The 23,686-nt window shown below is 41.6% G+C and overlaps 1 protein-coding gene across 5 annotated transcripts in view; it reads left to right on the top strand.

Annotated features, from left to right (window-relative positions):
• Positions 1–10,802: 10,802 nt before the first annotated feature.
• The window catches only part of MEIS1 (Meis homeobox 1), a 162,487-nt gene continuing 149,603 nt past the window's right edge, over positions 10,803–23,686 (top strand). Inside the window, exons 1-6 of one of the 5 annotated variants that reach the window (XM_043988746.1) lie at positions 10,803–11,780; positions 13,849–14,075; positions 15,941–16,082; positions 16,634–16,684; positions 17,483–17,533; positions 18,833–18,979. In XM_043988746.1, the coding sequence (XP_043844681.1) occupies positions 11,769–11,780; positions 13,849–14,075; positions 15,941–16,082; positions 16,634–16,684; positions 17,483–17,533; positions 18,833–18,979 (630 nt within the window). In that variant the 5' untranslated portion in view covers positions 10,803–11,768. Of the gene's footprint in view, positions 11,781–13,848; positions 14,076–15,644; positions 15,781–15,940; positions 16,083–16,633; positions 16,685–17,482; positions 17,534–18,832; positions 18,980–23,686 lie in introns of those variants that run through there. The other 4 variants (XM_043988749.1, XM_043988747.1, XM_043988750.1 and 1 more) reach the window with 4 other exon arrangements.

Genomic DNA, 23,686 nt, shown 5'->3' with positions numbered 1-23,686 from the left:
GGAGGAGAAGAAGAAGAAGAAGAAGAAGAAGAAGAAGAAGAAGAAGAAGAAGAAGAAGAAGAAGAAGAAGAAGAAGGAGAAGAAGAAGAAGGAGAAGAAGGAGGAGAAGGAGAAGGAGAAGGAGAAGGAGAAGGAGAAGGAGAAGGAGAAGGAGAAGGAGAAGGAGAAGGAGAAGGAGAAGGAGAAGGAGAAGGAGAAGGAGAAGGAGAAGGAGAAGGAGAAGGAGAAGGAGAAGGAGAAGGAGAAGGAGAAGGAGAAGAAGGAAGAAAACAGGCAGAAAGGGTGACTGTGGGTGTGGATGTAAAAGGGTATGTGTGTGTATGTGTGCAGGTATGAAGAAATTAAGGGAAGGGGTGAAAGAGGGAGAAAAGAAAGACACAAGGGATAAAAATGTTGAAAGATTATACTTACTATACTGAAGTGATGGAATTATTTCTTAAATTGCTTGACGCCTCAGGGGGGAGGGGGAGGGGAGGGAGGAAAGGAGGGATAAAAATTGGAACCCAAAACTATAAATAAAAATGTTTATTACTTTAAATATTAATAATAATAAAACAACAAAGGATAGGTCTTTTTTTTAAAGCATCAAATGTTTCTCTTTTGCCAGTGAGGGAGCCACATAAACCCCTCTGTCTCTCTCTCTCTCCCTCTGTCTTTCTGTCTCTGTCTGTCTCTTTCTCTGTCTCTCCCTCTCTGTCTTTCTGTCTCTGTCTCTGTCTGTCGTCTGTCTCTGTCTCTCTCTCTGTGTCTCTGTCTCTCTCTTTCTGTCTCTCCAATTAACAGCTTCCAGAAACGTGTGAGACTTATCCTCAAACTTGGGGACCAGACCCAGACCCCAAAATGACATTGCCTTTCACTTACCAGGTCCAGGCTGCCTGACCTGCACCGGGGACTGGGGAGGTGGGAAAGAAGAAAGAGAATTGAGTTGGGGCTGGGTATTGAACCTTCACTTTTCATCTCTGGGTTACATCCTCAAGCTATGCAGACGGGGTGGCAGCTGGTACCTGGGAGATGGAATTGCATTAATCCTCACACATTTTTCACACGGGCTCTAATCCCATTAGCACACCTGAAATAATAACGTCGGTGACAAATACCCCGTTTCCAGCTGTGGGCGGCACGGTGCTAAGAGAGGGACGATGATGCAGTGCGGGGCAGTGGGGAGAGGGGGAGGGAGAGCAGGGGAAGGGCATCTCTGGCCTGGTGTGTTCCTAAACCCTAAGCATCCCTTCAGTCAAGGCCTTTGAAAGGGAGAGTAACTGGGAGGGTAAGAGAGGGAGGGACTGCTAAAGGTCTTCCAGGCACCATCCTTCCAGGTCTCCATAGCCCTTTGGTGTCAGTAAGGCAGGAGCACCCGGAAGCCAGGTGGTATGGGGGCGGGGAGTGGGGAAGCGGGTGTCATAGGGGAAAGAAGAAGGGGATACAAGAGCTTTCTTGACTGGGGGATGGGCTGCACATTACATTAGAATCATGCTCCAAACGACAGGAGGAAGGAGCTCATGGCGGGAGGGGTCACGGGAGGGAGGAAGAAGTAACCTGAGCTCATATCTGAAAAAGTTGGGTACCTTATCCTAGCTCCCCCTGCATCTCCCTACTTGCCTTAAACTTGGTTGCCCCGCAGTGCCTCCTCCAGGCCTCACAGAGGACCTCAATCGGAGCCCGAGGGGAAAATTGATAAGAAAGGTGGTAGTCTAGGTGTTGGGGAGAAGGAGGAGCAGAGAGAAAACTCGTTCGCAGGTGAGGAGGGTCTTTTGTTGGGCCGCCTTCTTCACTCCCATATTCTCTCAGTACTGCTGGATGGATACGACGTAGGATAGCAATTCCCTTCCCCCTCCCCCACCCCCGCCCCCCTTCTGTGAACACCACCTCAACCATCCCCTCCACGCACACACCGCACTCCTCCTTCCGAGCCCGAGCTTGAAAGACTTAGAGCAGAGGCAGCTAACCGGCTCCCTAAGTCCGGCCTGCAGTCGGGCACAGACCGAGAGGAGCCTGTGGGCACCAGAAGACTTTCCACCTATATGCAAAAGGACACGGAAAAGGTCAAAACCAAGAACAACAGATCCCGAGGCGAGAATGTGGGAGGGAGAAGGGCAGGACAAGAGAAATCAGAGTTGAATCAGGCTCAGATTGCAAAGTCCGGGCAGTTTTTCTTCTCTCTCCTCCCAGAAAACAAATGGGCAAAAGGGGAATCCTTGCAGGGAAACATTTGCATGTATCGCTTGCTACAGAAATTCAGCCTCTTAATTAAGATCAATAGAGATGTCCATTTTACGTAGATAGAAATAAAATTATCTTTCTTCAGATCGGGAGAGAGGGCATTCACTTGGGGCTGTCCCATATAGAGAAGTCATCTGTCTTCAGTGCACTATCGGGTTCTTTATTTCATCCATTAGTTATAATCCTTAAAACTGACATTGACCCAAGTCAGTCATGGAAGAACATTATTAGCTAATCATTATGTGATATCCTTGAAAATTATCACAGCTTAGTATTTTTTTAATTAAAGGAGAATAGGTAAAAGTATTGTCTACTATGCTTTGGGGAAAATTTACCTAGAAAAGAATATTTTCGAACATGCACAAGGGAAACACTATCTAACATTAAGGAAAGGCTTTGTTGTTGTTGTTTTCCTCTCCTCCATATTGTTTTAACAGCTAAGATATTTATTCTACAAATACAGAAAAACTGGAACATTTGTTTATTAACAATTGAATAGGGGATCAACACCAGTAATTGAATTTAAAAGGAAATCCCGCCCCCCCCCCCTTCAAACTCCACCAAAGAATGTGGATAAATGCTGTAGCTTAGAGAGTCACCAAAGGCTTAAGTGACTTAACCAGGGTCACACAAGATATTTAAGCGATGTGTCTCTCAAGAAAATTTTCTGTCCACTTAGCCATGCAGTCTCTCAGCAACTGGATGACAACAAAAATGTACGGAAAGAGTCAATGTTTGTTACTTTTTAATATTTTGCCTGAAAGTTTTCACAGAATATGTTCCTTCATCTATCCAAGCTGGGATGCTAAACCATTTGGCTTTGGCTCATGCTTTTATTTTTATTACTGGATCATGTATACCAGACCTATGCTCAATAGCTTACTACTTCCACTATTAATTTAGAATAATATATCAAAGGAGTTTCTCCTTGTGAAGTAACTTTTAAGTTATCTCTCATTTTAATTCTCAAATGTTTCCAGTTATCTATAACCTTTCTTTTTGAATGTTAGGTGCGGTCCCCCCCCCCATAAGCACTGAACTGATAACTTTTCCAAATCAGAATACTAAAGTTAAAATATTTTTTAAAGTTTTGTATAACAACTGAAACCATCCTGCATTTTCACCATGCAATAAAATTTGTTTAAAAAGTAGATGTCAAGCTGATAACTTGCCTTTTAAAGTTGTAAGGAGAGTTCATTCTATATTAATATGTACATTGCTATTATTTAAATATATGTCTACCCTATTTCAAGGATAAAATGTTCCAAACTGTCTTCTTCTGATATTTATTCACTAAAAAGACTTTACTGGTTGTCATATGCGGTTTTACTAAAATTACATTAGGAATATGGATTTAGGCAAATACTATTAAAATTGTCAGATTCATCTGCAAAACTGTCACCTTTATGATATATCTACTCCCCAAATAAAGATGCACATGGAAAGATATGGTTATGTATGTGTATACATGTATATGTGTTTATGCATGTATTTGTGTACATATGCAATTCTTTTCTTCTGTCTGTTAAATATAGAACTGTTGTAATATGTTGGAGCTGAATCTCACCCTCTCACTTCCTTAGAACTTTCTACAGATGTACATATTGTTAGAGCTGTATAAATGTCAAACAATCATAACCTAAGCCTATGCAATTTTTTTTTTTTTAGATTAAGGTGACCTCAAATAGCTAATGTTACATAAAGGCATCTAACTATGAGATTTGCCTATGCATTTTCACACTGGTTTTCAAATGAAAGGAGAGATGTTCGTTTTTTCCATCTCTTATAAATAAAGTAAGTCTTCATTAAAATTTCTAAATTAATTAATTTGCTCTCCCCTAAAAGTACTTTTCTCCCTTAATATAAAGCAGAATTGCTTATATTGCCATATTATTCTATAGAATCCACACTACTAAGGCAAATAAAAAAATGGAACTTGGTTGTCAATCTGGTCATACTCCCAACAAGTAGATTTTTTTTAGGATATGGTTTTAGCAATAACATTTTCTTTTAATTCTGTTCATCTAAATTCCTAATCTGACCATATATGCAAATATATATACATACACACACACACATACATATATATGTATATATCAAGCAGACTTTGTGAATACAAACCAAGTTCAGTTAACGTTTGGTTTTCACCTGTTTATGTCCTATCCCTTGGATTCTAAAATATACTCCAACCTATTGAACAATCTGATGAGTCTAACTTGTTACTTGAAGGTACTTTTCTTTTACTTATTTAACACCATATTCAGACTCCAAAGTAGAACATAAGACAGGAAAAAGAGATTCAGCAGTGGTGGCTGTAGTTTTTTCATTGCCCAGTAGACGGCACAAAAGATCTAGCCTTCGAATGCAAAACAATCGACCAGGGCTGTTGGGTTGGTTTGGTTTGTACCAGTATGTTGTTTACTTTAAACAATCAGCATTGTATTTGTTTAGCAGGCGAAGCATCTTAGTGTTAATGACGACTCAAAAATCTTTTAAAATAGGGTGACGTAAGAAGGAATTTTTTGCAAAAGAGAACGACGAACTGCGGCTGGTGCTGAATACACTGCCTGTTTAAAAATAAAAAAATAAAAATGCAGACCGGGAGAGAGAGGGTGTAGAAGATATGTTATTTAAAAGTTACGTTAACATTAATTACATCGAGACTACGTACGGAGTTATTTAATTTTCATTTGTCTGGCGGGAGACAAAGTAAGCTTTGGAAAGTGAGCCTGGATGTTTGGGTGCTGGGATTTTATATTGTTCTCGTGTCCCTTTCTTCTATGTATGTATGTAACTTCATTCAGAAAAATTCAATGTTGCTTTCGGAAGAGACTTTGGTACTTATTCGCCTACACACATAGACATATATACTTGAGTAGATATGTGTGTATATGTATTTTGTTCATACCTTTCCCTCTTATTTAGATAGAAGGTTTGTTGGGGGAGGGGAGTCATGAGAAAGTTTTATAAATAAAGAAAACTACTCTAACCTAAGTATGACTTTTTTTCAGATAAAACGCTGGGTAGCTTGGTTTCAATTTTTATTTTACTAAAAGCCTTCCATAACCCCTTCACTCCACATTCACTGCTTATATAGAAGTTTAGGTGACAAAAGTGTGGGCTAGTAACTCATTTCCCAGTTAATTTTATTAAGAATTTATAGCAGTGTTTAGAAAGTTTTAAGACAACCGTAAATTTTATTAGGCATATTTTATTAAGCCCTCCATTTAATTAATAAAAGGCCTCTATAACTTCTGAAAATGTCAGAGCTGGTAATTATGTTAAACACTGTAGCCCCCCCCTCCCCCCAGACTAAGACATTGTAAAGATTTGAAATAGAAAAAGTAGTAATAAAAGCTTTTTTTTTCCCCATAAAGCATTTCTAACTTTCACATTATCCATTCAAAATACAGTGACTTAGCTATTTGCTTGTGACTCTTGGGTAGCCTAAACTGACCTCTCATTGACATCTGAACTGCACCCAGACATTCTTTGTTTTCTGAAGCAGAAACCAGTAAACAAATCTCTAACTCCCTACAACCCTGTATGCATATGGACACTTAATTCACTTCTTCCTTAATCCCTTCAGTTAACCCTCTTTTCTATCACCTTGCCAGATTTCCCCCTTTAATAGGTCTTTAAATACTTTATTTCACTTTTCTCACAGCTATTCATTAGCTCTGGCTTTTTGGTACCTTTCTTATATCACTTCTAGCTCTTATCTACAACATTCCTCTATTATCTCCACTAGTTTTTAAATGTTTTCTTTAGGCTATCCCCACGTCTCATTTCTGTTTTTTTGAAATGCAAATGTTAATGGTGAAGGAAGAGTGTTCTTTCTATTAGGTGCTTTCCAAAGTACAAGCCTAATGCATAAGCACAACAGGAAAACACAAAAAGCAATCACAGCATTTAAAATGGCATTTAAAAGTCAGTGACATATAATAAACCCTTATCTTAAGGTGAACACAGCCACCAAACTTAGATTGATTATAAAGCTTTTGTTTATTCTGGGATGGCATACTTGTACATTCCACCTAATGAAGGAGTTTCTTTCATTTCAAGGGATTTGGATTTGACTCATCAATGGGAACTTTGGGGCCGTCTCCTAACTTAGGATAAAGGCCTTTACCTACAAGTTCAAATGGCCAACTTTCTGAAAATTAGAAGAATAGAATACTGAGTGTATCACACGATCTTCACCCCATCAGGGTGCCAAAGATGGTCACAGAAAAACACTCCCAGACTGGTAGTACATAGTGCATTTGCCAGCTCTCTGGCTAGGAAAGGGGAGAAAAAGAACTAGTGGCCAGCCAACTTTTGCCTCTTCTCTTTATTCAGAAAATACATTGGCATGGGACCTGTGCAAAGGCTATGCAAAGCCCAGTTTGGTGAGGAGCAAGTGCTAGTGAACAGTCATAAGGGGGCTCACGATCTAGCTTAAAAAAAAAAAATTCTGTTGCCTAAAAAAGGCAGCAGTCTGTGGTGAGTTGGAGATCGGTGCTGTCATAGGACACGCATAAATGTCGGGGGTAGTTTACTGAGATAGTGTAGAACTGTCCATTTACTCCCCCCCCCCCTTAATAGATGATTAATTGCTGCCCAGCTAGATTTTTTTTTTATGGCCAGTATATTGGAACTCTAGACGTCCTTAGTGCAATTTCTCTCAGCAAGTCCCAACTGTAATAACTGTTTGCTAATTGTAAAATCCTTATCCAGAATGAGGTTTGGGCAAACAATTTGTACTACTGTAATTACACTGTAAAAGTGTTTTAGTCCCTTGATTGTTCTGAATTAATCTTATAAAAGCCTGGTAAGTTATGTTAGGTTCCTAATTTAAAGTATAGTGGAAAAGGAGTTGGAGATGAAGGTTAGGTCAGGGAAGGGCACTTTCCTAATCTTCTAAGAACTTTTGAGAAGGAGAAGGAGAAAAAGGAGGAGGAGAAGGAGGAAAAGGACAAGGAGGAGAAGGAGAAGGAGAAGAAAGAGAAGGAAGAGGAGGAGAAAGAAGAGGATGAGGAGAAGGAGGAGGAGGAGGAGGAGGAGGAGGAGGAGAGAAGAAGAAGAAGAAGAAGAAGAAGAAGAAGAAGAAGAAGAAGAAGAAGAAGAAGAAGAAGAAGAAGAAGAAGAAGAAGAAGAAGAGATGGAAGAGGAGAAGGGAGAAGAAAGAGGAGGAGGAAGGAGGGGAAAGAGAAGAAAGATGAAGAAAAAAAGGAGAAGGAGGAAGATGATGATGAAAAAGGCCAAAATGAAAACTAATGATTTTAATAAAGGAACCTGTCAATAGGTATGTATAAAAAGTCACTGTAGAACTTGTTAAACATCTAAGACATAGAGCAATGTTGAAGCTGAATACTTGGAAACGTTTTGAAGTTTTAAGATTTTATTTGAAGTGGACTTACCTGGAAACATTTACTTTCATTTCTGATAGGAAGAACAACAAAAAAAAAGGAGTCAAATTACTGTAAAGCAAAAACAACAAACACTTAAAAAAATCTTTCCCCTCTTTTCTCCGATGACTCCCCACCCCAGCCAATACCCAACCAATACCCATACCCAAGTGGTATTCCTTGAGTTTGAAATCGTTTTGTCAGGAACTGGGTGAAGATGTAAACTAAATGAGTGTGAGGTGATTTGCTTTGTTTTTAAACCACCCCTCAGAACTTCTCAGAACCATAAAAAGCAACAGTTATCCCAAGTCCAATTCACAGCTGTTTTCTCTCTGGTGAATTTTAGTTACAGTCTCTCTCTCAATTCATTTAGGGATTGTTAAAACTTCTATGTTAAAATTTTACTTTGTGATTTCACACTTTTCTCTTCCATACAACTAGACTAAAATGATCGAAGACAGATCTTCTTTGAGACAGTTCTCAATTATCTAGTGACCTGATCATTTGAAAGCAAACTCAGGTATCTATCTGCTCGGGCAGTTGCTTCGTGTTACCCGGAGAAGAACCTTGAAAGGCTGCTTCTACCAATTCCCTTGTCAGGGTGATCTGAAAACGCTTCTGTGGTTTTATAAAACCACAGCATCTTTACTGCACTGAAGCCCCTAATACATGTCTCCTAAGAGCCTGGAAGAAGTTTCCATCTTCTTTTGAAACAGTATTTCTAACACTATGTTTGGGTAGGAAGAACTACTACTAGTAGTTACTAGTGGCTGCTAGTGGCAAATTTTGTTTGCTTTTTACTTATTAACACTGTGGCCTAATTAAGGAACGTGTATGACAGCAAATGGATAAATCTCTGAACAATGTTAAAATAAGCCTTTGCAAAAAAAAAAAGGGGGGGGCATCTTAAATCTAGTCTTCTGAAAATTAAAAGAAAAAAAGGAAAATGTCACTGTACTAGAAATGCATTTTTCGAGTAGTTGTAAGTTCTTTCGAAGTAAATACATCCAAGAGAATTAGGCAGAGCGCTTAGAATGTTAAGTGGCACAGACAAAACGCCAATGTTGAGCTTCCCAGCTCTCTCGGAAAACAGAGAAAGGAAAGAGAGGGAAAGAAAAGGGGAGACGGAGAAAGAGGGAGAAGGAAAGAAAGGAGAGGAACAGCAAGAAAGTAGGGAAAAGAAAGATAATGTATCAAATAGACCCTACAAATGAAACGCTTCATTATTGTGTGTTAGATAGGTTGAGTGCAAGAAATGTTGCAGAGGACATCTTTTCCTATGAGAATGCTATAAATACAGGGTATCACGGTATTTTATATAAAGTAGGAGGTATTGACGCTCGCTCTTTTTTTTTTCCACAAGCCCCAGATAAAACAACTTATCAGAAACTTCAGGATCATCTTGCTTATTCAGACATTATCTTGTACTTTTCCCATAAAGAGCTGGAATGAACTTCAATTGTATTTATTTTGAAGATTCCTACCTTTCGTCCATAAACCCTGAATTCGTTCTCAAATAGGATACCCTTTAGTCTCTCTCACATCCCTTTCCTCGGTTTCAACGCCACCCTCGACCCTTTCTCTAGGTTAGTGTGTGATCAGAAACTAGTAGCTGCTTTGGGAAGACGAGGGAAACGAGAGAAAACACTTCGCTTTTGGAGAACTTAGTCTTTTGGCCCCCGCCTGTGTGGGAATAAGCGCTAGCTGTTTGCACTCCCCGCAGATCGAAGCTCCCTGCTGATCGATTATTTGATAATTGATTTTCCCCCCAACCAATGCACGGTTGTCTTCGGGAAAGACGTTTCTGATTGGACCAACCCTCCTCCACTGCTGCCTACCGAGATTTGGGTGAGCTCATTTTCCAACATACCGCAGGGGGAGTTTTCTGCAAGGTTTGGGCTTGGGGGGCGGGGGAGGGGGGAAAATCCTGTGCTGAAAAGAACAGAGAGCCTTACTCATATGTTAAGGTTTTCAGCTTGTTCGTCGAATTGCTGTGCAAAATCTCCTCAGAGATTAGAACCAAGTGGGCGGAAAAAAAAATAAAAACGGATTGTGGGGACAGGGGGAGGGAAGAAAAAGAAGAAAAACCCCAAGATTTTTATATTTAAGGGAAGGAGATGGATGCACCTAACTGGTTGGTTGACTCCTAAATGTGTATGGGACTTTGTTTTAGTTTCAAATTTCGACTCGGCTCAGAAAGGTGTTTCTTTCCCAAAGCAGAGTTTCGGGAGATGTTGAGAACGGAGAACTCGCCGTGATCCGGGCTAAGGCGGGTTGAAGGGTGTTAACGGGGAGAAGTAGTAGCCTAGGCTGGAGCGCTGTCCGCGAGTTCTGTGCGGGGCGGGGAGGGGGGGGGGGAGCTCCCTCTTGTAGACAAAGGCGGCAGGAGAAGGCATCTCCAGGGCTAGGAGAAGACCGACCCGGGTCCTCGGCAGACGTGCCGTGGTCTGGGCGGAGGGGATAGCTCACGCAGTCGGGAGTCGGAAAAAAATAATCACCCCTAGGCGAGCCAGCCAGCCCGGGCTCGCAGCTAGCTTTCTCCAGCCCTGAGTCTTGTTTATATCTTCGGCGATCATAAATAGCTTAGTGTTTGTAAACACGCACTAGGGGCAGATTGCTTGCGCTCATCTCATTGTTTCAGTCCCTCAGTCACTTAGCAATGTTAGAAGCGTAACGCTCTGGGGGAGACAGCAGGCTGGAGCGGGGGTGGGGGACGTGTGTGGGGGATGGTATGAAGAACGAAAATGGGAAGGCTTAACCATTCCCCCATTTTCTGCCCAAGCATCGATCCCTGGGCGTCTGGGGGTAAAGATCTGCAAAAGGCAGGCTATTATTTATTTATTTTCTCCGAGCAACATGAGACTCTTTCCTAACCTCCTCTCCTTTCTCTTTTTTTTCCCTCCTCTCCGCCTTTCTATTTTCGGGCGCGGGGTGTGTGTGTGTGGGGGGGAGTTTTTAGGGTTAGGTCACATCAGCCACCCTCATGAAGAAAAAAATAGTGCCAGACCACGACAATTTCTAGGAAAGTAATGAACCTCTGGAAAATAACTCACAAGGCCGACCTGTGTGGATTTCCAGTTTGTTTAAATAGAATGAGTACAGGGAGGGGGTTCTTGAAGGGGAGGAGAGGATAGAAACATTAAAAAAAAAAAGCATCCACAGTGTACGTGTGTGTGTGTGTGTGCGTGTGCGTGTGCGTGTGCGTGTGCGTTGCCTGCCTGCCTGCCTGCCTCTGCGTTTTAATTGAAAGCTTCTCGGTCTCTCCAAAGCGTCGAGCACTCGGTTCACCCACCCACCCCTGCAGTGGATGTTAGTTGATGCAGCCCAGTGCATTGTGTAAGACGCGACCTGTTATGGCCACCACTACTTCCGGGTTCTAGCATTCTGGTCGGAATCCACCTCTCCGCCTGTGCAACACACACTTTACACACGCACGGGGACTGGAAGCGGGCAGCATCGATCGTGGCTCCTTTAAGACAAACTCAGACAGACATTTTTTTAACCCTCCTCCTCTAATCTCTCTCCAGTGCAGCAGAGAGAAAGAGAGGAAGAGAGGAGAAAGAAAGAGGAGAGGAGAGAGAGAGAGAGAGAGAGAGAGAGAGAGAGAGAGAGAGAGAGAGAGAGAGAGAGAGAGGAGAGAGAGAGAGAGCGAGAGAGAGATTCTGATTAAGAATTAGGACTGATTCAAGGAAAGCGAGCGCTCTATCTTTGTGCAGTTGAATATTAACATTTGAGGTGCTCTGATCAGTGGAAGAGAGACAGAGCGGATCATCATTCATTCACCACGTTGACAACCTCGTCTGTGATTGACAGCTGGAGTGGCAAAAAGCCATGAGATTTGCTAGTTGGGTTTGAGGGGCACTTTTTTCTTTTTTAAAAACTGATTTTGGGGTAAAGAAGATCTGCTTTCTTACCCCCGCAGCTGTATTGGAAACGGGAGCGCTTTTATGCTGAGTTATTATCTCTACCGCTTCCTTCAGGTCCAGTAGACTGAAGATTTGGGACCGATTGATCACGTTGCTGGAGACTTTAAAGGATTTTTTCATCATTGCTGTTGTTGTTGTTTTTTCCGGGGGAGTTTGCATTTTTGTTTCTTTCCACACTGGCCTTAAAGAGGATATATTAGAAGTTGAAGTAGGAAGGGAGCCAGGCAGGCCGATGGCGCAAAGGGTACGTATTAACAAAATTATGGAACTCCAATTGTGAGATAATATTGAAACGTGGCTGACAGAAACATTGAAAAAGTTTCCTTTCTCTCTTAAATGAGGCCCCTAAAGCGGTATTCTGAAATGGGAGGATTTATTTATTTTTATCGATATACTCTTCCTGTTACATATATATATATATATATATATATACATACATACATATATTCTATCAAACCATGGAGTCAAGCTTTCTGTAAATTCATTACCAGCAGCTATAGAAATGAAAATGCAAAAATCAGTCTCTGTATTTTTAAAATAAATATATAAGATGTAGCAAAGAATATGATTAGGGGTTCTTTAAAAAGTTTCTTTTAGGTTTAAGGTATTTTAACCTAGAATTCAGTTAAGATTTGAATGTTTTATTGGTTGTGTCCATCTAGGATGTTTCATCAGAAACATTTCACTTTTGAAAAGTATATTGTTTTGTGTAGTGCGAGCCCTGTGTTTTGTGCTAAGAACATTTTTCTTCATTTAAGTGATAGATTTAAATTTACGTGGATTTTTAAAAGAAGCTCAACAACACCATAAGCTTAGCTTTTCGCTTTAGTTTTCAATACTAAGCTTACAATACCTACTTTTAAAATATAATATAATTTCCTAAGTGTTAGTATATGAATAGAGATTTGGAGAAAACTAAAGCGAGACAATGGCTACTAAACTCGAACAGTTCCATTAAAGAAAAGGAGGGACACAAAAAGGCTTTCTTTGCATAAATTGTATTACTGCCCTCTCAAAGCACTATTTGCAAAAGAAAGTTAGTTACCAGCCTGACACATTTTCCTTTACTCTTTTGGTTCTGGCAAAAGTCAGCATTCTTCAAAACTCTTTTCACACCTTTGCTTTAAGAAGATGAAGGTGGCAGTTCCTCTTTTCTTTGAGAATCAATTTAACTCTCGGAACCTCAGAATCTTGAAGGGGGTTCCTTGGAATAAAGCACTTAGAAATTTAAAGTAGCTAAGTTTCACAAAAACAAAATCAAAGGGGGAGGGCAGTCAATTTGAAAGTAGTTTCTCTCCAATAAGAAACTGTTACTATTTTTCCCACTATCTGTGCTTTTGATTTTAGCTGATAAAATGATGGAGAATATACATGTGTACCTGACTCCTCATCCGTGGGAAAGTTTGCCCCAGGAAAACTTAAAATAATAATATTAATATGAATAATAAGGAACTGCATGAACTAATGACATTGTCCCCCTCTACCCTGTGAAAATAGTGTCCAGTTCCAAATTCAGCTCTAAGTTAGGTACAGATCTCTCTTCCTAAGTTTTAACTAACAATTGAATTGTGCTTAGTAGTTTTGCTCAGTTTCACTGAGTTTGTAGTGTAAAGGGGGTGGGGGGAGATGCGGTGCCCTCTAGGTTAGCCTTTCAGCACACATACTAGGAGATAAAATGAGAGGCGTGAGTGAATTCACGTGCTAGTTAGTGGTAGCTATTCCGTGTCTTCCCCCCCCCCCCCCCATGAAGGGGGTTGTCGAAACTAGCCAGTTTTGTAGCATTGTCCCGGCATGTTTTATTATTGTGATTTCGAATTTCCTTCTTGAGGCACTTTAATCTTCCGCTTTCCAAAAGGACTTTCTTCCTTCTTTTCTTTCTTCCTTCTTTCCTTCCTTCCTTCCTTCCTTCCTTCCTTCCTTCCTTCCTTCCTTCCTTCCTTCCTTCCTTCCTTCCTTCCTTCCTTCCTTCCTTCCTTCCTTCCTTCCTTCCTTCCTTCTTTTTTCCTTCTGTCTTTTTTCCCCCTTTCTTATGAAGGATATTAAATTTCTAAAGTAAAAGTGGAGGAAGATGGGATATGGCCGAAGTACCTCTAATGGCTAATCTTAATATTAGTAGCAACAGTAAGAACGGCAATAATTTTAAAGCAATAATTGTAAAGCCCCACTTTACAGTTCTAGATCGACTGAATTCCTAAGTAATCTAAATTCAACTGACTTTATATAAGCTAGATGCCATCATAACCCTTGCCCTGCATTTTCCCATATGACTGATTGGCCTTCTGAACCTTGGTTTTTTTCTGTCTGTCATGCAGTACGACGATTTACCCCATTACGGGGGGATGGATGGAGTAGGTATCCCCTCCACGATGTATGGGGACCCTCACGCTGCGAGATCCATGCAGCCAGTTCACCATCTGAATCACGGTCCTCCTCTACACTCTCATCAATACCCGCACACAGCTCACACCAACGCCATGGCCCCCAGCATGGGCTCCTCTGTCAATGACGCTTTAAAGAGAGATAAAGATGCCATTTATGGGTAGGTACGACAGGCATCAGGTTTACTAGATGAGATGCTATTAATCCCTGATTTTCCTAGCTGTTGGTAAGCATAAAACCATTGAACTTCAGGTTGTAGGTAAATATTTGTGACCTCGAGTTTCATTATAATTGCATGCAATTCTGTGGAGCCGTCTTACCTCCTCTCCCCTTTTCCCCATCACACTACACCCAAAGCTGAATTTTTCATTCAACTACAGTTATTTTATAACTGTTGTAATGTTAACAATATATGAAAAGTTGTCGAAAGGTCTATTTATTCAATTCAGACTCTGGTTCTAGTTCTTGCTCTTCTTTGACCCGAGAGGTGCGACTTAGGTTCATAAATTTAGGCGCCTTTGTTTTTGATAGAAAGCTTTTTATCTTTAGAAACCCTAGAGATTGTGATTGTTCTGATTTGTTAATCGTACTAAATAAGCAGAAATTCAGTCTGCCACTACTAACATTGTACAAAATGAGAAGATGTGGTAACAATTTTTAAAGAAATGTTTTGAATATGTGTGTTTATCCAGTGTTTCGAAGGAGAGGTGCTTTCGGTGAACTGTTAAAAAGCAGAATGAAAGTTTTAGACACTGAAACACCTCATGTACGAAGCTGAAAATTAAAGGATTGAGTTTGAAGTGTGTAATGAAGTGGATTTGGGTGCTTTGGGTTAGCAATCTTTGGTTGATTGGGTTGGTGGTTGTAATTTGTACACTGTTCTTCTAATGTCAGCTGATTTGGCATTGAACTATATTCTTTATCTTTATTCCTTGAAAGTTCATTTACACGTATTGTACCTTAGTGAAATTTATATTCTCTTTTACTCTGTGGAAACTACTTGTATTTTCATATGTTTTGCACACATATTTTGTGTATGTATCACTATCCACTGTTCACGCTCCTATTCCTTTATCTTCTGGTCACAAATCTGAAGGATTTGTTTTCAACTTCAGTGTTCCTTTTCGCAGCCTTCTTGCAATTAGTTTAGACTGAGGACAGAAAACTGAAGGGCCGGGGGGGTAGCTTTACTGTTGGAAACTCCCCTCCCCACCAGACTGTTAAATTACTTACCAAGCCGTGAAAGCTAATAAAATACTTGAAACACCTTCCTGGGCATTGGAAAGGGGTTTTTCCTGAGCTAAGATAAGCAAAATTCGGGCCACTTGCTATATCTCCGGGAAGCTGTGTGGCACTACATACCTCAAAGGAAGGTTAAAAGTAGATTTAAAGTAACTTTATTTTTGTGGGGAGGTGGGACAGGGGAGGGGAACTGTGGGATGAGCCAAAATAAGAGAGCTTCCTGCTATCTGAATGCCACTGAATCAATCCAGTGTATCACTTGAGCAATCGGGATAGAGTCGGTGCAGCAGCCAGAGCGGTCCGCTTTTCGAAGTTAGCAAATCCCATTGGAACACTAAAATTACCGATGCATTGGGATTTGCGCGTCCGCATTTGAGTAATTTATCTGACCAAGCCTTTCCAACCCCCCCACCCCCACCCCCTTCCCCTCCAGAAAGTCCTGAATTTGGAAGGGAGGGAGGAGGGATTGTGGGGGTAGCAAAGTTAATTCAAAATGGCTGCTGGAACCGCTTTGGTTTTATTCTTAGCAAATGTTAACAATTTCTCTGGCCAGATATGCTGAAACGATCCTCAGATACAGTCCATGACTCAGGGCCTTCGACTTCAGGTCTCTCGGTTGAAGGGTAGGTGAGAAGTAACGGGGAGGCATGGGGGAGGGGAGAAGGAAAAAAAGGGTGGTGGGGATTTGCTTCTAGCTCAACTGGATATCTTTCTTGGGAGCCTTTTCCACTGATTTTTAGGACTAACCACCTTCTTGTTTGTGACTGTTGTATTTTCTTGCAGACACCCCCTGTTCCCTCTCTTAGCACTGATTTTTGAGAAATGTGAATTAGCTACTTGTACACCCCGCGAGCCGGGGGTAGCAGGCGGAGATGTCTGCTCCTCAGAGTCTTTCAATGAAGACATAGCAGTGTTCGCCAAACAGGTCAGCAAAAATAAAATACCCCCCCCCCAAGAAAAAAGATTAAAAAGTAACAAGCCAACAATTTATCCTAAACTATGCGTGTTTCAGCTGTTCAGAGATGTTCCAACTGTGTCTTTGCCAGTGGTTATTTTTTTTTAACCATATAGATTTCACTTCCACGGGCTGCTCTCTCTTGCTCCACCTCACCGCCCCCCTCCCCCAGAAAAGCTAACATGGGAAGTTCTCTAAATATAATGCTGATGGTGGTGGCAGTGATAGTGATGGTAAATTGTAATGTCACTGATTTTTACTTTGTGTGAGACGTGCAGCTTTCTCCAGATGCACCGTGGTTAGATAGGAATAAGAACTAAATCTATTGGTATTTTCGGCTTATTGAATACATCATTTAAGTGTTTATGTGATGTACTTAGCATCTCTGCCGAACTTTTCACTGGAGATTATATAATAGACCCCCAACAGTGTAATGAAGCAAAAGAAAAAAAAATGCCTTTATTTTTGGCTTCCAGATTTTCAAATTTGTTTTTCCCTTTCCCCTTCTTACTTGTATTCAGATTCGTGCAGAAAAACCTCTATTTTCTTCTAATCCTGAACTGGATAACTTGGTAAGAGTTGACATCCTTTCCTTCTCCTCTCACTCTTTCCTTCTCCCCACTCTGACTACCTCCCCCAACGTTAGACTAGCTTGCTTTTCTCTGAGAACCCGGAGCTTTCAAAGCATTTACCGGCTCCTCAGTCCCCACCCCCCCACCCCCCACCCCCCATTGAAACGTTCCTGTTTCGTGGATATTTTTAATTACTAGCGATAGAGTACGGCGATTCCGGGAAAATAAACTGAGAGGGACAGATACTGAGAGCTGAGCCCCTTCCAAAGAAGCAAGCATTTGTTTTTATGACAGCCTAGCTGCATAACTCTAATCGGGGCTGGGATTTATCTGAGAGTCTGTCAGTGTGCACTCAAAGTTTACCAATTTCTCCTGGCCCTCAAAAGAACTATACTCTAGACAGGGCTCAAACAAAGTCCTGTGAGATTTTTTTAAATGTAATAAACCAAAACTTTATACTTTTGGAATATCTTCTCTTTTCTCCTTCTCCGGAAACCATAGTCATGGATAGATGACACTTTGGGGGAAAGCAGGGGGAGAGGAAAGTAGTGGGGGAGGGGAGTGTTTATGATCTTCACAATTTAGATGCTGCATTATTATTGTTTGTTTAGATTTTTTAAAAAAGTAAAATAAAATATTTAGATCGTAGAAAGTCACTGCTATTAAGTCTTAGTGCTATTGCTATGAATCAAAATAAGTCTATATACTGGGAGGACAGGTTATAGATGACAACAGTGACAGTTGTAGTATATTCTGAAATCCACGGATGGGATGCTCATACTTTTTGTATCTTTACAGATGATCCAAGCCATACAAGTATTAAGGTTTCATCTGTTGGAATTAGAGAAGGTAATTTCTCTCATCCCCCCCCTCCCCCACATAAGGTTCAGAATTGCTGAAGTTCAGGCTTCTGGTAAATTTGCATAAATGTCTTTCTTTCTGCTAATTAGTGTCAAGACCGATCTTAGCGTCCATTTCTCTTCTCAGTTTAATTACAATTTCAGCCACTAGAACTGGGATCAAAAACCACCCTGCCCTTGTGTTCATCTTAAATACCTTGCTGGCTGTGTATAAATAGTTGCAATTCTCTGCATCACAGCTGATATTCTGAATGCTGCTTCTTGTTTGCTGTATGTTATGGCTCTTAAAGATTTAACTCTCACTGTCTTTCCCTTCTTTCCCTCTCTCTCCTTTCTGCAAGAACTTTTCTTTAGTTTTAGTGAGTTTCTTAGAGAGGTTCTTAAGAGTAGAGACTGGTCAGAGACTGGGAAGAGGCACAGGGAGAAGGAGGGGTTGTTGAGACTCTGGGACGTGGTGAAGGAGGCTCATTAAATGTTTTGCAGAGACAAAGCAGAGTTGAGAGTTGTCTCAGTTTCTTGAATCTGTGAACACTGCCCTCACCCCACCTTCTTACCTAAGAAAGGGTACAACAGAATGCAATTTTGTTAGCTGTTCTATAAATCTCATCAATAAAAGCTTAATGCACTGTATTTCCAACTAATATTAACCTACAAGTACAGGAGTTTCTTGTGAATTTTTACATGTCAGTGAGAGCTAGGCCTGTGAGCTAACTTAACTCAATCATTGAGGCATTTAAAAAATCTTGGGAAAGTTTCTGTGGGTTCCTGGAGACAAAGTAATTTCACCCTTTTAAAAAATGTACTGAAATATATTTGGTACCAATAGGAACCCCTTATAAAAATATATTGTAAGGACTTTGGGTGTATTTATATGCCACTGAAGTGCTGCAAGTTCTTTAACAAAAATAATTCTCTCCTTAGATCCTCTTAGAGAAGGATTTATGATTAAATAACTGGATGAAATTAAATAGTTTACCTTAAGTGTCACCCACTCAGGTCACCTCTCTAATGACCACAGCCCCAGGAGCAGATGAATTTAACACGGGTGTTGAATATGTTGTAGCCTGTGAATCATCTTGTCACTGTCAATTTTCTGGGATATCTCTATTTTGCTAGAAAAGAAAGTTATTCCTAATTCTGGATGCGTCTGGGGGTCTCTGGAGGATAATTGCAGTGTGTTTTCCCTATTTGGAACTTTGGATCTCACAAGGGGGGTGGATTGCACTTGTCAATTTCATTTATGTAGTCCTGATTATATTTCCATTTTTTTATTTCTTTCATAATGTAGGTACACGAATTATGTGACAATTTCTGCCACCGGTATATTAGCTGTTTGAAAGGGAAAATGCCTATCGATTTGGTGATAGACGATAGAGAAGGCGGATCAAAATCAGACAGTGAAGATATAACAAGATCAGCAAATCTAACAGATCAGGTATGCGATCTTCAGCCTTCAACATCACTGAAAAAAAAATCTGTATGCATATCACTTACTGGGTCACTACCGCCTCCTTTTATTATTTGCATATGATTAAGTTCTTTTTAGATACATTTCCATCGAAATGAAAATTTTTGAATAATGTGGCTATTATTGCTTCATTAAGGCTTGCTCTGGGATTCGACCTGGCGAGATGAGCTTGTAAAAGCACTGCCTGCAAACTTGACCTGTTTCTTGTCGCTTTTAATTTTTGTCTTTATTTTATTTACCCTTTATAATAATAGAAGCATTAATAGCAATTCGTTGCCTCTGGTTGTTGGTTTTTGTTTTAGGGATTTTTTTTACTTCCAAAGAAAAGACTAGAACCTATTTATTTTGTTTTATTAATAATAAATCCAAGATAGGTGGTCTAAAAAAGACAGCTAAGGTTTGAAATCTAGCAAATGCTGGCTGTTTTCTTCCTGTCTATACGGTTCATTAGCCTGTCTTGTCAGTTTTCCTCGGCCCAGCGCTTTTAGACCTCACTGAACATTGCTTTGTGCACTGCCTGCTGCAAACTCGCCTATTTTATTGTACTTAATAGAAAAATAAAACCAGGCCGAGGTTATAAAAACAGATAAATATGGACTTTTCCCCCCTTCCTCCCTTCCACTCATCTTCCAGCTGCTGCGTTGTCTCTAGATCCGCTGGTTTAGTGGCTTTTGGAATTGTCTGCGTTAGGAGCAAAATGTGAGGGCTTTACCTCTGTGACAGTGGTGACTTTTGCAGCCTCCTTCCTCCTTCTCTCTCCACTTCCCTCCACCCCCCCTTCCTTCTCCATTTGGTTTGATTGGTGGCATATGACTTTTATTTGGAGCTGCTGGCTCTCTCTCTTTTCTTTCTCTATCTGGATTGTTAGAAGGAGTTACAAAAAGCCAATTAAAGTTAAAATGTGAAGAGTGGATAAGCTTAAACTGGGTTCACGGTGGCTCATTGTTGTGAATTGTTGTAACATGTTGGGAGGATTTTAGTTGTTTCTCCTGGCTAAGTAAATAAATAAATAAAATAATATCCGAAGTTATTCCTTCTTTATGAACTGGCACGTAAATACAGTCTTAAGGAGTCATGATCAGTTGACTCTGGAGGCCTTCTTCCCTTTGTTAAAGCAAGGCTCAGCCAAGCAGGCTGGGTTTTCCCTAGCAAGGTTTGCCATTATCTAGAGCACTATCAGCCAGGGAGTTATTTTATAGATTACTTACCAGAGTACCCTACACTTCAGCCTTAGCATCGTCTAATAGATTTCCCCCTCCCCCTCTCCTCTTTAAAAAAAAAAAAAACAACTACCCAGTATTCTCGTCTCTAGGAAAGATAAGCAGGGCTTATTGGACTAGTATTATTCTTGTAGAGTCCAGGGAGAACTGGCTGGTCTGATTTTTACAAGCTAGAGCAGCTCAGGACCCATTCCCAGGGCTTAAAGATAAGGGAGAGTGAGAAAACTTTCAACAAAATGTATAAAAGGCGAGTAACTGAGAGTTTTAGGAAAACCAGCTTCCTCTAAGCAAAGATAGAATTGTTGAAGATTCCCTTCCCACTAAATCTTATATTCAGCGTTAAACTGTCCATTCTCCAAAACTAGGGAGCTGTTAAATGCAGATTCAGCTGAGAAAAACTTGGATAGCTGTTGTTGAATAAAAATTGTCATCCAACAAGCCTAACTAGAAAATGGGTTTCTAAAAGCTCCGGAGCTCTGGGTACATAAAGCTATTTGAGCAAATTACAAGAATCGCTCTGGGGCATGAATGAAATCAACACTTTAATTGCCTCCAAAATGAAGATTTATACCCCATTTTCTCGACGAATCATTATTTTATTAAAGTCAGGACTAAAGGGGCAAAGTTACAGTTTTGTGTTGGTGTGGTTTTTTTTTCTTTAGAGAATTGATATTATAAAGTCATTCAGATTCCGCTTTAAAGTATTTACCAGATGTACCTTGGTTATTAGTTTACCTTCGATGTGTGATGTGTATAGGTCGTAATTTAAAAAATAACATTTGCTGCTTAAAAAGTTGTATCTGGTATAGTTTTTCCTGCCTCGTTTTAACGTTTGGTTTTCGTGTTTGGGGAGATACTTGTGACATTTCTGGGATCACGACGCTGTTATCCTGTTTGCAATGTGTTTGCTCGTGTGTGACCCCAATAATTTTGCTCCAGGCAGTGTAGTTGAATTGGTTGGTAGGAGCAAAAGCAAATCTGATTGTTATCACGTCTCTAGTTTTTCAGATCTGTGAAGAGGAGGAGAAGATAGGATTGTACTTCACCTGTTATTGTAGACAGGCCCCGAATTCCTTACAAGTTTTGAACCCTTTCAGTAATATGGGCACAAAGATGTTGGAAGGGGTGTGCATGCTGAAAGCCGTTTTTCAGCATTAAAGGTCACCAGTGCTAGCACCTGGGGCCTCTACTTTCTCCTTCCATCCCTCTCCCCACCCCCACCCCCCCCCATCACCCCACTCCCCCAACCCTCAGGCAGGGAGATCCACTTGTCTACAGGACCTAGGGAGAATGGTTCCACTTTCCATTTGCCTGTGAATGTGGCCAAGGCTCTTTGATACCGTGTTGTAGCCTACTTCAGGCTGTGCAGATCTCCCCTTCAGGTGTTATGTGAGCCGTAGAGCCTCGTTATCTAATTAACCCCTGTGTCTCTAGAGCCTGTGTAGTTCAGGATCCCCCCTCCCCCTTCCTTTCCTTTCTTTTCCTTTCCTTTTGTTTCTTTATTCCCCCCCCCTTTATTCCCTCCCCCCCCCCCCCCAGGCAGCCAACTCGGTCCGGCCGCTGTGCTGTGGCTGGGGACCAGGGATGTGGGGCTTTGATACCCCAGGATTTCCCGGAGGGATAAGTCGGAGTAAATCCACTTTTGCCCTGTAATGTTTTCTTCTGCTCCTTTTATCTGATTAAGTAGCCACTAGAACTAGTAATCCCACATTTTCTCGGTCCCACCGCCAGCTTCTCCACGGTGTCCTGGAGTAGGTCTCTTTGCCCCCCTGCTAAGAAGTCCCGTAGGGCGGCGCCTCCAGATGTTGTCCCTTCCCCACAGTGGGGGTCAAGGCTGAGGGAGGGAGGGTTGGCGCCCTCTCCTGACAGTCGTTACCTGCTGATTGCGCCGACCCTTCAGGCTCTGCCGGCAACAGCTCAGGCTCTGCAATCAGAGGTCCCCCCTGAGGCTACACGACGGGTGGGGAGGAGTGGGGAAGGTAGCCTGGGGTAGTGGGACTCAGACCACTCTGGTGCCAGGGAGAGGGACACAGGGTAAGGGAGTAGGCTCTGTGGTCGGAGAGACCTAGAAGCGGGGAGGAGAGAGAGGAGAAATTGGGAGGGTTAGGGAAAGAGGTGGGTGAGGGGGGGGGCATGGATTTGTGTCAGAGCTGAGGGAGGTAGGAAGGTGCTAAAAAGGGAAACGACGGCGGGGGTGGGGGGGCGGGAGGGGGGAGCTAGAGATATGTGCCGTGCACCCATTCTAAGGGAAGGGAGACCCGCTGGAAGAGTCAGCGCTGAGGAGAAGTAGCTAGATAATTTGGGGAAAATCAAGGGAGCGGGCGCCAGAGGCCATGATCCTAGGCCCTGGATTGATGGATCTACCCATGGCCTCTTGCCCGTAAGGTCGTTTACTAGGGGGAATTCAGGCTGCTTTTCCCTCTACCCCACTTCGGCCTAAGAAAATGGTCAGGAGGACAAGGGGTAAGAAAAACAGCTCAGGCCCAAGCCAAACCCACCCTCCGAGATGTCCCCACTGCTTATGTTCAGGAGAAAGGGGAGAAAAAGGGAAACATGCTGAAGAATCAACATAGAGCCCCCGACCCCCGGACTCTTCTCTCTTGTGCCTGTTGAATGTCAATCTTGATTTGTGCAACTTGTTGGGGGGAAGAAATGGCCTACCCTGGGACGGAACCAAAAGTTCTTTTTCCTTAGGCAGGTTAAGCATTAAGTACTGGAAGTATGCTTAGAGGAGTGACTCCTTAAAGGAGTAAGGGGAGGAGTGTAGGGGCCAAGCAGCGCACACTAGAGGGGCTGAAGAACTGAGAGGCACCAAGCAAGGGCTGCGTGGATAAGGATGAGATCTTGTGAGGTGGGATTTGGGTTTGGTTTGTGAAGTGGCATTTTCATGGTGGTGGGGAGGATGTGGTCTCAGAGAAGGCTAGAGTTGGAAGGGGCTTTTTAGACAGATTATTTTATTAAAATTGATCAGCATTCTGCTAACCCAGTGTTGCATTATTGCTTTAGTTGAAGTTCCCACATTGCCATTAGGATGTTTTCCTACAAGAAACTAGAATTGTCTGCGCACACCTCCTCCTCCGGCTCTTCTCTTCCCTTTCCCTCCATTATTTCCAGGGGAAGAAGGTTTGAGAGCATTTTTTTTTAATTTTATATTTTTATTTTTTTAAGAGGGAAGGGTGTAAGGAATAGAGGAGGTGACCATATATTTACTAATACTTAGTAGAAATGAAAACCATTTCTTTTCATCCAATAAGGAGACTGTTAGACAAGCAGCAGGAGGCAGTAAAATGGTCTCTTTGTCAGGTAGTTTGTTTCTAAATGCTTACATTTGGATACATCTTATTTAAATTGTAAATGTTTGATGAAGCTGTGAAAAGGGTCATACTGTTGTCTTCATCCTAGAGTTTGTGGTGCCCCAAGCCCTGTGTGTTGTGGGGCCTTCATTGGTGAATGC

The sequence above is a fragment of the Dromiciops gliroides genome, chromosome 2 (genome assembly GCF_019393635.1).
Source record: "Dromiciops gliroides isolate mDroGli1 chromosome 2, mDroGli1.pri, whole genome shotgun sequence".
Classification (NCBI taxonomy): Eukaryota; Metazoa; Chordata; class Mammalia; order Microbiotheria; family Microbiotheriidae; genus Dromiciops; species Dromiciops gliroides.
Note: the sequence above shows the minus strand (reverse complement) of the source record. Positions and strands in the feature narration are given on the sequence as shown.